This window comes from Lampris incognitus, chromosome 1 (genome assembly GCF_029633865.1).
Source record: "Lampris incognitus isolate fLamInc1 chromosome 1, fLamInc1.hap2, whole genome shotgun sequence".
NCBI lineage: Eukaryota > Metazoa > Chordata > Actinopteri > Lampriformes > Lampridae > Lampris > Lampris incognitus.
In genome coordinates, this window is record NC_079211.1 from 111,447,062 (window position 1) to 111,462,576 (window position 15,515).

The 15,515-nt window shown below is 43.8% G+C and overlaps 1 protein-coding gene across 1 annotated transcript in view; it reads right to left on the reverse strand.

Moving 5' to 3' along the window:
• Positions 1-15,515, reverse strand: part of si:dkey-61l1.4 (collagen alpha-1(II) chain) — a 72,760-nt gene that overhangs the window by 21,988 nt on the left and 35,257 nt on the right. The window contains exons 24-32 of the mRNA XM_056278936.1: positions 15,332-15,376; positions 10,852-10,905; positions 10,175-10,228; positions 4,961-5,068; positions 4,777-4,830; positions 2,810-2,902; positions 2,505-2,558; positions 2,034-2,141; positions 1,887-1,940 (exon numbers count right to left, since the gene is read on the reverse strand). Of these exons, the coding sequence (XP_056134911.1) occupies positions 1,887-1,940; positions 2,034-2,141; positions 2,505-2,558; positions 2,810-2,902; positions 4,777-4,830; positions 4,961-5,068; positions 10,175-10,228; positions 10,852-10,905; positions 15,332-15,376 (624 nt within the window). The remainder of the gene's footprint in view (positions 1-1,886; positions 1,941-2,033; positions 2,142-2,504; positions 2,559-2,809; positions 2,903-4,776; positions 4,831-4,960; positions 5,069-10,174; positions 10,229-10,851; positions 10,906-15,331; positions 15,377-15,515) is intronic.

Genomic DNA, 15,515 nt, shown 5'->3' on the forward strand with positions numbered 1-15,515 from the left:
CGGGTGCTCCGGTTTCCTCCCACAGTCCAAAGACATGTAGGTCAAATGAATGGGCTGTACTAAATTGTCCCTAGGTGTGAATGTGTGTGCGTGTGTGTGTGTGGGCCCTGTAATGGCCTAGCGGCCTGTCCAGGGTGTCTCCCTACCTGCCGCCCAATGACGGCTGGGATAGGCTCCAGCATCCCCGCGACCTTGACAGCGGGATAAGCGGTTTGGATAATGGATGGATGGATTTTATGCTGCTTACATTTTGTACTTACATTCTTTAGACTCTGCACTTTTTAATGCTGATATTTTATATTTATCTCTGTTTTATGTCTTGTTTGTTCTTTGTATGCACCATTTAAGGGTGGAACAGCTGCAGTGTCGTGTTTGCACAATGACAATAAAGTTCTTGAATTTTGAATTAATCACCGATAATTATTAGTGAATGGAGCATCTTCTGCAGTTTGTAAATCTTAATGAATGAAGTTATAATATAACATGAATCATCACCAGCAGGGATGACTGGGACTGTAATACATACTGGAAGATTAGCCACCACAAGTGTATGCTCACACACAGCACTGCAAAGAAACTTGAGAAATGCATTTGCAGAGGTGCAATTTCTTTTGACCATATATTACCATGACATACACAAATATCAGCGACCATAAACACTATTTGTTAGTAAATAAGCAATATTACCTTATAGTGGTAAACACCCATATTAAATCCCGCACTATCCATCCATCCATTATCCAAGCCACTTATCCCAACCGGGATCACAGGATGCTGGAGCCTATCCCAGCAGTCATTAAGTGGCAGGCGGGGAGACACCCTGGACAGGCCACCAGTTCATCACAGGGCCAACACACACATTCACACCTAGGGACCATTTAGTATGTCCGATTCACCTGACCTATATGTCTTTGGACTGTGGGAGGAAACCGGAGCACCCGGAGGAAACCCACACAGACACGGGGAGAACATGCAAACGCCACACAGAGAACGATCTGGGATGACCCCCAAGGTTGGACTACCCCGGCGCTCGAACCCAGGACCTTCTTGCTGTGAGGCGACCACGCTAACTGCTGCACCACCGTGCTGCCATCCACACTATATGAATAGGAAATAGTGAAATGCAACATGTTTGCATCAGAACAGCGGTTCTACTGACACAACGGCCTCTACACAGATGACCAACCAACAAATGGCAAAATAGGCAACAATAACGTGTGAAAATTTGTAGACCAACCAGTAGCAGTAAGAGCCATTCAATGTATAAACATTATTACAGAGAAGATAGCGCCAAAGAGTGGAGCACTGGAAATTTTATAATGTAAACCAAATCCATAGAAACTGTTCAGAATTCTTATATTCTTCAATTTAGGTAAGAATTTGGCAGAAGACTCATAAATAAGTTAGTGCACAAACTGAAAACTGAGCGAGAGAGCGTGACAGAGAACTAGAGAGAGCAAGAGCGAGAGAGAGATAGAGAATCAAGGCACAGTCATTGGACTTAACTCAAGTAAATGCCAAATCCTGTCCTATATTATTTATAAGCATAAATTCTATCCTACCTGGAGTGACCATAGTGAATATTATTTATGATGACAGGTAAAGTAATTATCAACACAGGCTGTACAGCTGTAAAAACTTGGGCAACGATGGCTCATCAGTTTAAAACGACCAACCTATTAATAAAAATTTTTTTTTTAAAAAATCAAATGGATCGGCTGGCCCACTGGAAAAACTCCCTGTGCTTCCGATGGTCAGTGTGATGCCTGACTCCCTGGGAAAACCCACTTTGGCCAGCACAAAGCACACATCCATGCTTCACATTAACACAATCATGAGCTGATGATATTCACAAATAGATAGTAACATGATAAAGCATGACAAACCTTTTGTCCTTTGGCTCCTGGATTCCCTGTACTGCCCATCTCTCCGACATCTCCCTGTAAAGACGGAGGGGAAACACAATGACGCCAATCTACTCAACAAATATTGGCTGAACTAACACGCTGTGCCGAACAAACAATGGTGCTGACCTCTTTGCCCTTCCGCCCAGGCTCACCCTGCAGTCCTTGGGAGCCCAAGGGCCCCGAGTCTCCTTTTGGTCCCTTGGGGCCCGCTCGTCCCAGGGGGCCTGGAGCTCCCTGTCTTACCAAGAGGGTGAAGTGTTAGACAGCTGTTTGGCATCGGCTGCTCCGTTTCTCTGCCTTTGAGCTACATCATACGCCGATTTACTAATTTTGTTGAAGTTATTTCAGCGCTTAACTTTTACAAGACGTGCTTCACCTTATTTTTCTTTTTAGCTAGGATCTTTGTGTATTACTTGTTCTGCATGGCATCAATGTTATTGTCTTTACTATTGTGGGTGTCACGTCAACATTGGCTACAGTCTGGCAACACTGCTGATGAATAAAGCTGCATTGTATATGAAGGTCATTTAAGTTAAAGTGGAATACAGCACATTGTATAAAGAGGTTCTTGTTGGCAGAAATCTTAACTCTACAGACCTGGTAGCCTTTTGTTCCAGGAGTTCCCTCCTCACCAACTGGGCCTGGGCTGCCCTGGTTACGACACACAGGATCATACACATCATGAATAATAATACCTGGTCACATGAAGCACAGCATTCATTCACACCCACAGATAAATCTGGCTGTCTGCGAGGTCAGCGAGGCAGTTTGTTTAGTGCTGATATGGCAGAAGGGACAAAACTTCTGCCAAAGCGAGCTCGTCTCCATTTCAAAGTCCTGCATCCGCAGCCTGAAGGCAGTAGTGTGAAGTATGGACTGAGGGGGTGATGGATATCATTTACTATTGTGAGGGCAAGGCGTGTGATGGCTCCGTTGTTCACGTCTGAGAGGTTGGCTGTAGGGGAGTGGATGATCTTGGAGGCACCATGTGTGATCTTGGTAAGTGTATTTTTGTTGGAGATGGTCAGCATGGTATAGAAACAGGAGGAACAGTACAGTGGGATGGGTTGGATTACGCTTTTGTGAAGTCTCAGGAGGTGGGGGCAACAGAAAGGGTGCTGAGCTTGCGAATGATGTAGAGTCTCTGCTGGGATTGTTCATGGATATCAGTGATGTGCTGCTCAAAGTTGAGTTTTATTGTCTAAAGTGAGTCCAAGGTATTTGAAGTTGTTAACCGGTTCTACTGTCTTGCCGTGGATGGAGGTAGGGTTCAGTCCAGTGAGGGGTGTGTTCTTTTCTCTTGTCCACATTCAGTTGGAGGTAGTTGTCTGTGCACCATTGTGTAAAATGAGAAATGGAGGGTTGATAAACTGTGACGGAGTTATTGTCATTAGGTAGTCCCGGTATGGCAGTATCATCAGAGTATTTGTAATAAGTGATGATGGGTGAAGGGCTGATGCAGTCGTTTGTGTAGAAAAAGGGACTGAGGACATAGCCCTGAGGGGCTCCGGTGTTGGTGATTATGATTGACTTTGATTTTTTTTTAAAAAATATATTTTATTAATCCCCACGGGGAAATTACACTCTGAATTTAACCCATCCTAGCTGTGTAGCTAGGAGCAGTGGGCAGCTGCCGTACAGCGCCCAGGGACCAACTCCAGTTCTTCTTGCCATGCCTCGGTCAGGGGCACAGACAGGAGTATTAACTCTAACATGCATGTCTTTTTGATAGTGGAGGAAACCGGAGCACCTGGAGAAAACCCACTGCAGACAGGGAGAGCACACAAACTCCACACAGAGGACGACCCCCAAGGTTGGACAACCCCAGGGTTCGAACTCATGACCTTCTTGCTATGAGGCGACAGCACTAACCACTGGGCCACCGTGCCACCCAGTGATAATGTTGATGATGTTCCTTTGCCTATTCTTACAGCCAGTGGTCTGTTGCTAAACAAGTTGTGGACCCAGTGGATGAGGAGTGGAGGGATGCTGAAGTGCCGGAGTTTCTTGATCATCTGGTGGCATTGAATTGTATTGAAAGCAGAGCTGAAGTCGATGAAGAGAACTGAAGTGAAGTTGCCAGGTGATTCCAGATGTTGGAGGGGGGAGTGGAGTAGACATGCCAGAGCATCCAAAATGCGCACAAAAATATTAACTGTGCATGAAATGTAAAACGTGCACTCAATCTGGGCAAACGTTGTGGACTCTGAGTCAGCACTATGCAAGTTAGCCAACTCATTCTTCTATGTTGGGTTGGATTTGCCAGACACTCGTTTTGAGTACTAGCACTAATCAAGATTAGGATTCAACTGAATTGAGATATATTTAATTTACTTTGTATATCATGGTTATGGTGCACAGACACTCTTTAAACAGGTTTTACTTTAGTTTAGGGATGATTTACCAAGACTCTCATAACACCGTCAATGTGAGAAGTGGGAGAATATGAAAAGCTAATGGGCAATACCAGTGTCAATATGCCGATTAGAGAATTTATTTCAATTCAGAGTCGATTTGCATCGAAATGAAGCACACATTTTATATTTTGTGCAGACATTTAATGCAAATTGAGCCTGTTTTATACTTAGTGTGCATTTTTTAAAGGATATCCACTCTCGTACTCCATTTATTAGACATGAGAATGAAAAGGTGACATCTCTTGTCTGTCTTAGTGCTTTATACACCAGTTTCGTAGTGTGATAACTCTGACTAACCTGCTGCCCTGCTAACCCAGGTAGACCAACTCCACCGCCTGGCCCAGGTGATCCCTAGAACAGAGGAATAACAATGCATTACCAACCCATTTACATACGACATGATATCAAGCAGCTGTTTCAACCAACAGCGGTAAACAGCGTACATCTGTTACCTGCTCTCCCTTTTCTCCAGCTTCACCCATGAATCCACCTGTCCCAGGATTGCCCTGATTAGAAACAGCATTCATCACAAACCAAATACACATTATGCCATAATCACTACACATGCTTCCAGAGCACTGTATGCTTGATTCATGCTTTAGTATTAACAGAAAAAGGTGAAAAGTACCCACTCACTGGAAACCCTCTGGGTCTAGCTGGCCCTTGTGGCCCAGGAGGTCCCTGACTACCTGGGGGCCCAGGGCTCCCCATGCTGCCCCCTACTCCTGACTGGCCTGGAGGACCCTGCAATGATTTGTAATAGGGACTGTAGGAATATGGAAAAGATATGACCTACACATGTTGCCTAAAACGCACCAAAAATGGACAAAGCCAGCCATTTGTACAAATTTCCATTTCAACATTCCATATTTTTCCTAATAACTTTTTCTAACGTTGGATTTGCAATGCTTTTGATCAGTTTTCCATATTGTTATAGTAAAATTGCCCCCCACATAGTATCTTAACAATGCAACAATTCTCTATTGATAAGGTTTATTCTTCACAAAAGGAGATACAACATGGGGGATGACAGAGCATCTCTAAGTAGATGTGTATGGTCACAGATCTGTAGTAATGCATACAATAAACTTGAACAACAAATATTTCCATTTTGCCAGTTCAGCAGATACTCACAGGTAGACCCTGGATGCCTTTTGCCCCAATCTCGCCTTGATGTCCCTTAAGTAAGAGAAATAAGAAAAAAAAACTTTAACTCTGTCCTCCATCTCCTGTGTGGTGTGGGAGTGTAATAAACCGTTTCTAAAATCTCGAGAGATCATTTTCTCACCTGAGGTCCAGGAGACCCTCTGTCACCAGCAGGGCCCCGTAAACCCTGTGAAAACAATGACTCAGTACAGCTCAAATAGGAACCATATCAACCACCGTCTTTTTTTTGCAAAATAACTTTCCTATATATATATATATATATACACTACCGTTCAAAAGTTTGGGATCACCCAAACAATTTTGTGTTTTCCATGAAAAGTCACACTTATTCACCACCATATGTTGTGAAATGAATAGAAAATAGAGTCAAGACATTGACAAGGTTAGAAATAATGATTTGTATTTGAAATAAGATTTTTTTTACATCAAACTTTGCTTTCGTCAAAGAATCCTCCATTTGCAGCAATTACAGCATTGCAGACCTTTGGCATTCTAGCTGTTAATTTGTTGAGGTAATCTGGAGAAATTGCACCCCACGCTTCCAGAAGCAGCTCCCACAAGTTGGATTGGTTGGATGGGCACTTCTTGCGTACCATACGGTCAAGCTGCTCCCACAACAGCTCAATGGGGTTCAGATCTGGTGACTGCGCTGGCCACTCCATTACCGATAGAATACCAGCTGCCTGCTTCTGCTCTAAATAGTTCTTGCACAATTTGGAGGTGTGTTTAGGGTCATTGTCCTGTTGTAGGATGAAATTGGCTCCAATCAAGCGCTGTCCACTGGGTATGGCATGGCGTTGCAAAATGGAGTGATAGCCTTCCTTATTCAGAATCCCTTTTACCCTGTACAAATCTCCCACCTTACCAGCACCAAAGCAACCCCAGACCATCACATTACCTCCACCATGCTTAACAGATGGCGTCAGGCATTCTTCCAGCATCTTTTCATTTGTTCTGCGTCTCACAAACGTTCTTCTTTGTGATCCAAACACCTCAAACTTGGATTCATCCGTCCACAACACTTTTTTCCAGTCTTCCTCTGTCCAATGTCTGTGTTCTTTTGCCCATCTTAATCTTTTTCTTTTATTGGTCAGTCTCAGATATGGCTTTTTCTTTGCCACTCTGCCCTGAAGCCCAGAATCCCGCAGCCGCCTCTTCACTGTAGATGTTGACACTGGTGTTTTGCGGGTACTATTTAATGAAGATGCCAGTTGGGGACCTGTGAGGCGTCTGTTTCTCAAACTAGAGACTCTAATGTACTTATCTTCTTGCTCAGTTGTGCAACGCGGCCTCCCACTTCTTTTTCTACTCTGGTTAGCGCCTGTTTGTGCTGTCCTCTGAAGGGAGTAGTACACACCGGTGTAGGAAATCTTCAATTTCTTAGCAATTTCTCGCATGGAATAGCCTTCATTTCTAAGAACAAGAATAGACTGTCGAGTTTCAGATGAAAGTTCTCTTTTTCTGGCCATTTTGAGCGTTTAATTGACCCCACAAATGTGATGCTCCAGAAACTCAATCTGCTCAAAGGAAGGTCAGTTTTGTAGCTTCTGTAACGAGCTAAACTGTTTTCAGATGTGTGAACATGATTGCACAAGGGTTTTCTAATCATCAATTAGCCTTCTGAGCCAATGAGCAAACACATTGTACCATTAGAACACTGGAGTGATAGTTGCTTGAAATGGGCCTCTATACACCTATGTAGATATTGCACCAAAAACCAGACATTTGCAGCTAGAATAGTCATTTACCACATTAGCAATGTATAGAGTGTATTTCTTTAAAGTTAAGACTAGTTTAAAGTTATCTTCATTGAACAGTACAGTGCTTTTCCTTAAAAAATATGGACATTTCAATGTGATCCCAAACTTTTGAACGGTAGTGTATATATATATATATATTGCTTTTCAGCTATTTTATATTAAACCTACTCACTGGGGGCCCGGTCTTTCCTCGGACACCATGAGGACCTCTGACACCAGCATCCCCCTTCAAAAGAATACAGAAATGGTCTGCACTGCTGGAAATCCACCATTTTTAAGTTCACATTTACAACCATACTGACCACTATGTGGACTGAATGCAAACAATGGTAGAATCCTGGTTATACACCAATCGGCCAAAACATTAAAACCACTGACAGGTAAGTGAATAACATTGATTATCTCGTTACAGTGGCAGCTGTCAACAGGTGGGATATATTAGGCAGCAGGTGAACAGTCAGTTCTTGAAGTTGATGTGTTGGAAGCAGGAAAAATGGGCAAGTGTAAGGATCTGAGCTACTTGACAAGGGCCAAATTGTGATGGCTAGACAACCGGGTTAGAGCTTCTCCAAAACAGCAGATCTTATGAGGTGTTCCTGGTATGCAGTGGTCAGTACCTACCAAAAGTGGTAGGACAACCGGTGAACCGGTGAAAGGGTCATGGATGTCCAATGCTCACTGATGTGCATGGGGAGCGAAGGCTAGCCTGTCTGGCCCAATCCCACAGAAGAGCTACTGTAGCTCACATTGCTGAAAAAAGTTAATGCTGGCTATGATAGACAGGTTTCAGGACACACAGCTTGCTGTGTAGCCACAGACCAGTCAGAGTGCCTATGATGACCACTGTCCACTGCCGGAAGCACCTACAATGGGCTTGTGAGCATCAGAACTGGACCATAGAGCAATGGAAGAAGGTGGCCTGGTCTGATGAATCACGTTTTCTTTTACATCAAGTGGACAGCCGAGTGCATCTGTTTTGTTTATCTGGAGAAGAGACGGCACCAGGATGCACTATGGGAAGATGACAAGCTGGTGGAGGCAGTGTGGTGCTCTGGACAATGTTCTGCTGGGAAACCTTGGGTTCCTGGCATTCACATGGCTGTTACTCTGACACATACAACCTACCTAAACATTGTTGCAGACCAAGTACACCCCTTCATGCCAACGGTATTCCCTGATGGTAGTGGCCTCTTTCAGCAGGATAATGTATCTTGCCACACTGCAAAAACTGTTCAGGAATGGTTTGAGGAACATGACAAAGAGTTCAAGGTGTTGTCTTGGCCTCCAAATTCCCCAGATCTCAATCTGATTGAGCATTTGTGGGATGTGCTGGAGAAAACTCTGATCAATGGAAGTCCCACCTCTCAACTTACAGGACCTAAAGGATCTGCTGCCAACCTGTTGGTGCCAGATACCAGAGGACACCTTCAGAGGTCTTGTGATGTTCATCCCTCGATGGATCAGATATGTCTTGGTGGCATGAGGGGGACCTACACAATATTGGGCAGGTGGCTTTAATGTTTTGGCTGATCGGTGTATATTTGAAGAGTGACACAATGTGAGGTCCTGTTGTTCCTTTAACATGTATGTCAAAATCTACCTTAGATATGATGGTAGATATCGAACAGTACGCTCTCACACTTGGAAATTAAAGTGATTCTGCTAACAACTGTAATCTGTAATATGTAAGAAGGACTTATTTCTCTTTTAAACCAGAAAAGGAACCACGTCTTACCCTCTGCCCCATGTGACCGGGTCTCCCAGTCAAACCAGGTGCTCCTGGGTAACCCTGGGGGGAGGATTTTAAACTTATTCTAAGCTGCAAGGCAGCAGTCAAACAGTATCGCCAACAGATTGGAAACATTTCTTCAGTCCTGCTCAGAACACCAGGGAGGTGGGAGTCCAAGCTCATCATGAAAATGTGCAGATTGTCGAATGATTGCCATGATCTGCTGATCCGGGGAGGGCTGCAGACTACCACATGCCTTCTCCGATACATGTGGAGTCACCAGCTGCTTCTTTTCACCTGACAGTGAGGAGTTTCACCAGGGGAGGGAAGACCACGCTATTCCCCCCAGTTCCCCCTCTCCCCCGACCAGGTGCCCCGACCGACCAGAGGAGGCGCTAGTGCAGTGACCAGGACACATACACCACATCCGGCTTCCCACCCGCAGACACGGCCAATTGTGTCTGTAGGGACGTCCGACCAAGCGGGACGTAACACGGAGATTCGAACCAGTGATCCCCGTGTTAGTAGGCAACAGAATAGACCGCCACGCCACCCAGACGCCCCCCAAGAAATGCCATGTTGATTTTCAGATACATCCTTTCAGTTAGCTACAGTAAATTTTCTGGTACTAATCGACTTGTTTCCCCCTCATCTTGTGGCACTTCAGTGAGCTGTACAAAAACAACTTGAAACGGTTTCAGAACAGGCCTGTTTGTTAATTGTCAAAATATGGACTGCATCAGTGCCGACAATCTAGAAAAAGTAATCACGCATGACTAATCACACACGCGTGATGGCCAGGGTGTGGTTTGTGCATTCGATGGTAGGCATAGGGAGTCAGGATTGGCTCTGTTTGGGCAGTAGGCCACGTGTGTTTAAAATTAACCTCTGCTAAAATATTTATGTGTTTGAGCAGGGAAAGAGAGAGGCCCCCGAACTGCTGACAGTGAAAAGGTCTGAGGCGTTATATGAAGCCCAATGCAAGCCTGCCCCGGTAAAGGGCATGTGGACTGAATGGGGGCCAGGTTTTGGATAAACTGCTTTACACCAGGTGATAACATGAATATCAAATCTCTCCCAGCCGGCAAAAAATAAAATAAAATACAGCAATGTGTAAGAAAAATACAAGAAAAAAAAATATCCATAAAAGTTGGAAGTAAACAAAATACTGTTATGTAAAAAAATATCACTTACATACATGCCGACTGGCCCTTGAGGCCCCAGGACCCCTGGTTTCCCCGTAAAGCCCTTCAAAGGAAAAGAAACCCATCATCATCAGTATATAGAAGAAGACATGCTGGGTGTTAAACCAGTCATTAAAGCTGAGTAATTACACTGCTGGTTATTCACTGTCCCATCTGCTGTAAAGCATACAGCCTCACAGCACAGGAAACATGACACAAAATGACACCCACACGGACACGGACACATAACGCTTACACATTCACAAGTCAAGCTTATTATAAAGTAAACTGTAACTGGTTGTAAACTCCTCAACAGCTGCAAAATAAAATGATTTATTATTTCGCTAGAGTTTCCAGTGTTTTTTAATAAATGAATACATGAATAATAAATAAACAATACAAATACAATACAAAATAATAAAATAATAATAATACAATAAAAATAAAAATACAATACAAAAAAACCCAAAACATCCAAAGACATGTAGGTCAGGTGAACTGGCCATACTAAATTGTCCCTAGGTGTGAAAGTGTGGGCCCTGTGATGGCCTGGCGGCCTGTCCAGGGTGTCTCCTCACCTGCATCCCCACGACCCCGTTTGGGATAAGCAGCTTTGATAATGGATGGATGAATAAATAAAACTGTAACTGCTTAAATGCCACCCATGTCCATGTAGGATCCACTCACCCGCTCACCCACTGGTCCAGGGACGCCATCTTGGCCTGGCTTTCCTGGTGGACCCTGTGAAAGTCACACATATCATGTCAAGTCTTGGAAAAGGATACGGCACACATTAGTACTCTGGTAACAGGCTGTTTATGGGCCAATGGACATACCAGTACTCCTGGAGAACCTCTCTGCCCTGAAACTCCCTCAGGACCTGGAAACCCCTTTATACACACACACACACACACACACACACACACACACACACACACACACACACACACACACACACACACACACACACACACACGTGTTAAAAACAAACAACCTTCACAGGTTTTTCATAAACAACAGGTTTTACCAGCAGCTTCAGACAGACTTGCACCAATTGTCCTTAAATGGGCACTAGTGCCTCGAAGCCCAGCAGTTGTTCATGGACCTGTAAACACTTTTAGTGGGCCTATTACATTTGACATTTACAGGCTTGTATAGGCAAAGCATATGGCAGCTAGTCTCCTTACCAGTTACTATGCTTCTGAGCCGCACACAAAAATAAAGGCCATGTAAACCCATGTACACCTGTGTCTGACATAAGTACAAGACTATATAGTATATATATAGTATATATATATATCTCATCTCATCATCAGCCACTTCTCCAGGGTCAGGCTGTGGTGGCAGCAAGCTAAGTAGGGCACTCCAGATGTCCCTCTCCACAAGTACTGTGGAGTGGCAGATGTGTGTGTGTGTGTGTGTGTGTGTGTGTGTGTGTGTGTGTGTGTGTGTGTGTGTGTGTGTGTGTGTGTGTGTATATATATATTAAAGTATGTATATATATATAGTATGTGTATGTATGTATGTGTGTGTGTGTATGTATGTGTGTGTGTATATATATATATATACACTACCGTTCAAAAGTTTGGGATCACCCAAACAATTTTGTGTTTTCCATGAAAAGTCACACTTATTCACCACCATATGTTGTGAAATGAATAGAAAATAGAGTCAAGACATTGACAAGGTTAGAAATAATGATTTGTATTTGAAATAAGATTTTTTTTACATCAAACTTTGCTTTCGTCAAAGAATCCTCCATTTGCAGCAATTACAGCATTGCAGACCTTTGGCATTCTAGCTGTTAATTTGTTGAGGTAATCTGGAGAAATTGCACCCCACGCTTCCAGAAGCAGCTCCCACAAGTTGGATTGGTTGGATGGGCACTTCTTTGAGCAGATTGAGTTTCTGGAGCATCACATTTGTGGGGTCAATTAAACGCTCAAAATGGCCAGAAAAAGAGAACTTTCATCTGAAACTCGACAGTCTATTCTTGTTCTTAGAAATGAAGGCTATTCCATGCGAGAAATTGCTAAGAAATTGAAGATTTCCTACACCGGTGTGTACTACTCCTTTCAGAGGACAGCACAAACAGGCTCTAACAGGTACTATTTAATGAAGATGCCAGTTGGGGACCTGTGAGGCGTCTGTTTCTCAAACTAGAGACTCTAATGTACTTATCTTCTTGCTCAGTTGTGCAACGCGGCCTCCCACTTCTTTTTCTACTCTGGTTAGAGCCTGTTTGTGCTGTCCTCTGAAGGGAGTAGTACACACCGGTGTAGGAAATCTTCAATTTCTTAGCAATTTCTCGCATGGAATAGCCTTCATTTCTAAGAACAAGAATAGACTGTCGAGTTTCAGATGAAAGTTCTCTTTTTCTGGCCATTTTGAGCGTTTAATTGACCCCACAAATGTGATGCTCCAGAAACTCAATCTGCTCAAAGAAGTGCCCATCCAACCAATCCAACTTGTGGGAGCTGCTTCTGGAAGCGTGGGGTGCAATTTCTCCAGATTACCTCAACAAATTAACAGCTAGAATGCCAAAGGTCTGCAATGCTGTAATTGCTGCAAATGGAGGATTCTTTGACGAAAGCAAAGTTTGATGTAAAAAAAATCTTATTTCAAATACAAATCATTATTTCTAACCTTGTCAATGTCTTGACTCTATTTTCTATTCATTTCACAACATATGGTGGTGAATAAGTGTGACTTTTCATGGAAAACACAAAATTGTTTGGGTGATCCCAAACTTTTGAACGGTAGTGTATATATATACACACACACACACACGTATATATATATATATATATATATATATATATATATATATATATATATATACACACATATATATATACATACATATATATACATACATATATATATACATACACACGTATATACGTATATATACAGTATTTGCATACATATGTCTCCCATGTTCATGTAACACGGGCCGCCTCCCACACAGCCAGCGGTGTGATGAGATGTCTTATGTTTGGTCCATTAATTTTAGGTTGCAACTTTACAACCTTGGAGATGCTCAAACTTGCCCTCCAGACACCCACGCTCATGTGTTTTCCAATTCCGTTAGACCACGCTTTAAGCTCCATCATGATAATTCACTCAGATGCATGTATGGATAGGGAGCTGCTGCTGCATGCACCTGTCTATGTAGTGTCTATGTAGTGACACATGGGCAAAGGTGGACCATCTCTTTCTCCAGGTGCAGTCCAAGAGGCAAATCTGAGCAGATATATTCTAAAGTAAGATTAAACATATTTGCCAGTAATATAGTCTGGTAGTATTTGGTATGTTTAAAACGTTCATAGACACACGTATGTTTGAAAAATTCTCATCATCAAAAACAAGAGGATGCGTGATATAGAGGGGGCAAAACAATGAAGACAAACAGAGAAATCTTGTCGGGATTTTTTTTTCCAAATGGATTCAGGAAGAGCCAGCCTATATTGTAAATGTGACAGGAAATGAGTGTATAACGCAGCTTCCAGCTTGATTCTATTGGAGGATAGACATGAAACTGTCACACCAGTTCAGCCAGTCTTACTCTCCAGTACATGAATGAGCATATCACAGCAATCCCTGAAAACAACTGAACTGAGAGAATTCTTAGGTCTGTTTGTTCTTAGGTAGTTTAGTTAAGAGACGTGAGCCAGTAACTGGAAGGTTGTTGGTTCAAATCCCAATACTAGCTAGGTAACTTTGGTAGGGGATTTATTGAAGAGATTCTTTGTATCTGGATGCTGGATACAACCAGTTCACTTTATGCCCTTGTTCAACACTCTAGGTGGCGTTGCTGAGCAGCTCCCAGTCAGGGCAACGGAGGGCACAAAAAGATTAGTCTTAACAAATGAGTCCATCCATCCATCAGCCAAACCGCTTATCCTGCTCTCAGGGTCATGGGGATGCTGGAGCCTATCCCAGCAGTCATTGGGTGGCAGGCGGTGAGACACCCTGGACAGGCCGCCAGACCATCACACGGCCCACACACACACACACACACACACACACACACACACACACACACACACACACACACACACACACACACACACACACACACACACACACACACCCACACAGACACGGGGAGAACGTGCAAACTCCACACGGAGTATGCCCTGGACGACCCCCAAGGTTGGACTACCCTGGGGCTTGAACCCAGGACCTTCTTGCTATGAGGCAACCGTGCTAACCACTGTGCCACCGTGCCACCCTGGCCAAACGTTTCTAACACATTTTCCCCGGCATAGTATAATTTCTCACTAATAGACGACAACCTGAAATGCACCACCAGACTTATCAATATCCCTCCAAGCTGGTGCACCTGCAGGTCTCCATCCATCGACACCATTGTATCTCCCCAGAGTGACTGTGTCAATCAACACAGACAATTTCCAACCAAGATCGAGGCTCTGAGATAAAATCTGCACATCATGTGATGTAACGTTTATATAATTCTTATTTGTGACGAGTGTGGGAGTTGATACAGGATGAATGGTTAATTCTATTTTTTCCTAACACTATAATGTTCTCTGCCCCCTATTGGACACTAGCTGCACATAATACATTAGGATGTGTCTCATCTGTACTCAGAAGATGAGCCATATGTTGGTAGAGGTGCTGAGATTGTATGTGTTAGCGTTGGTCTTCCTATGTTTTTCTCCCCAATTGTATCCGGCCAATTACCCAACTCTTCCGAGCTGTCCCGGTCGCTGCTCCACGCCCTCTGCTGATCCGGGGAGGGCTGCAGACTACCACATGCCTCCTCTGATACATGTGGAGTTGCCAGTCGCTTCTTTTCACCTGACAGTGAGGCGTTTCACCAGGGGGACGTAGCGCGTGGGAGGATTATGCTATTCCCCCCAGTTTACCCTCCCCCCTGAACTGGCGCCCTAACCAACCAGAGGAGGTGCTAGTGCAGCAACCAGGACACATACCCACATCCGGCTTCCCACCCGCAGACACGGCCAATTGTGTCTGCAGGGATGCCCGACCAAGCCGGAAGTAACCTTGGGATTCGAACCGCCGATCCCCTTGTTGGTAGGCAATGGAATAGACTGCTACACCACCCGGACGCCCTAGTCTTCCTATGATATGATCTATTAGGCGAGCCAGAGATATTCATGCAAACACTAAAACTCACCCTAGGTCCTTTCAGCCCGGGGATGCCAACTAAGCCAGGAGGACCCTGCAGGTCAGACACATAAATAACATTAGAAATATATCAAGATGACAAAAAAATGAAATTAGAGAGTAGAAATGGCTGGAAAATTTTAAGGAGACAGTTAAGATTAGGGTATCAGAAATTAAAAATCAAAAAAGATGAA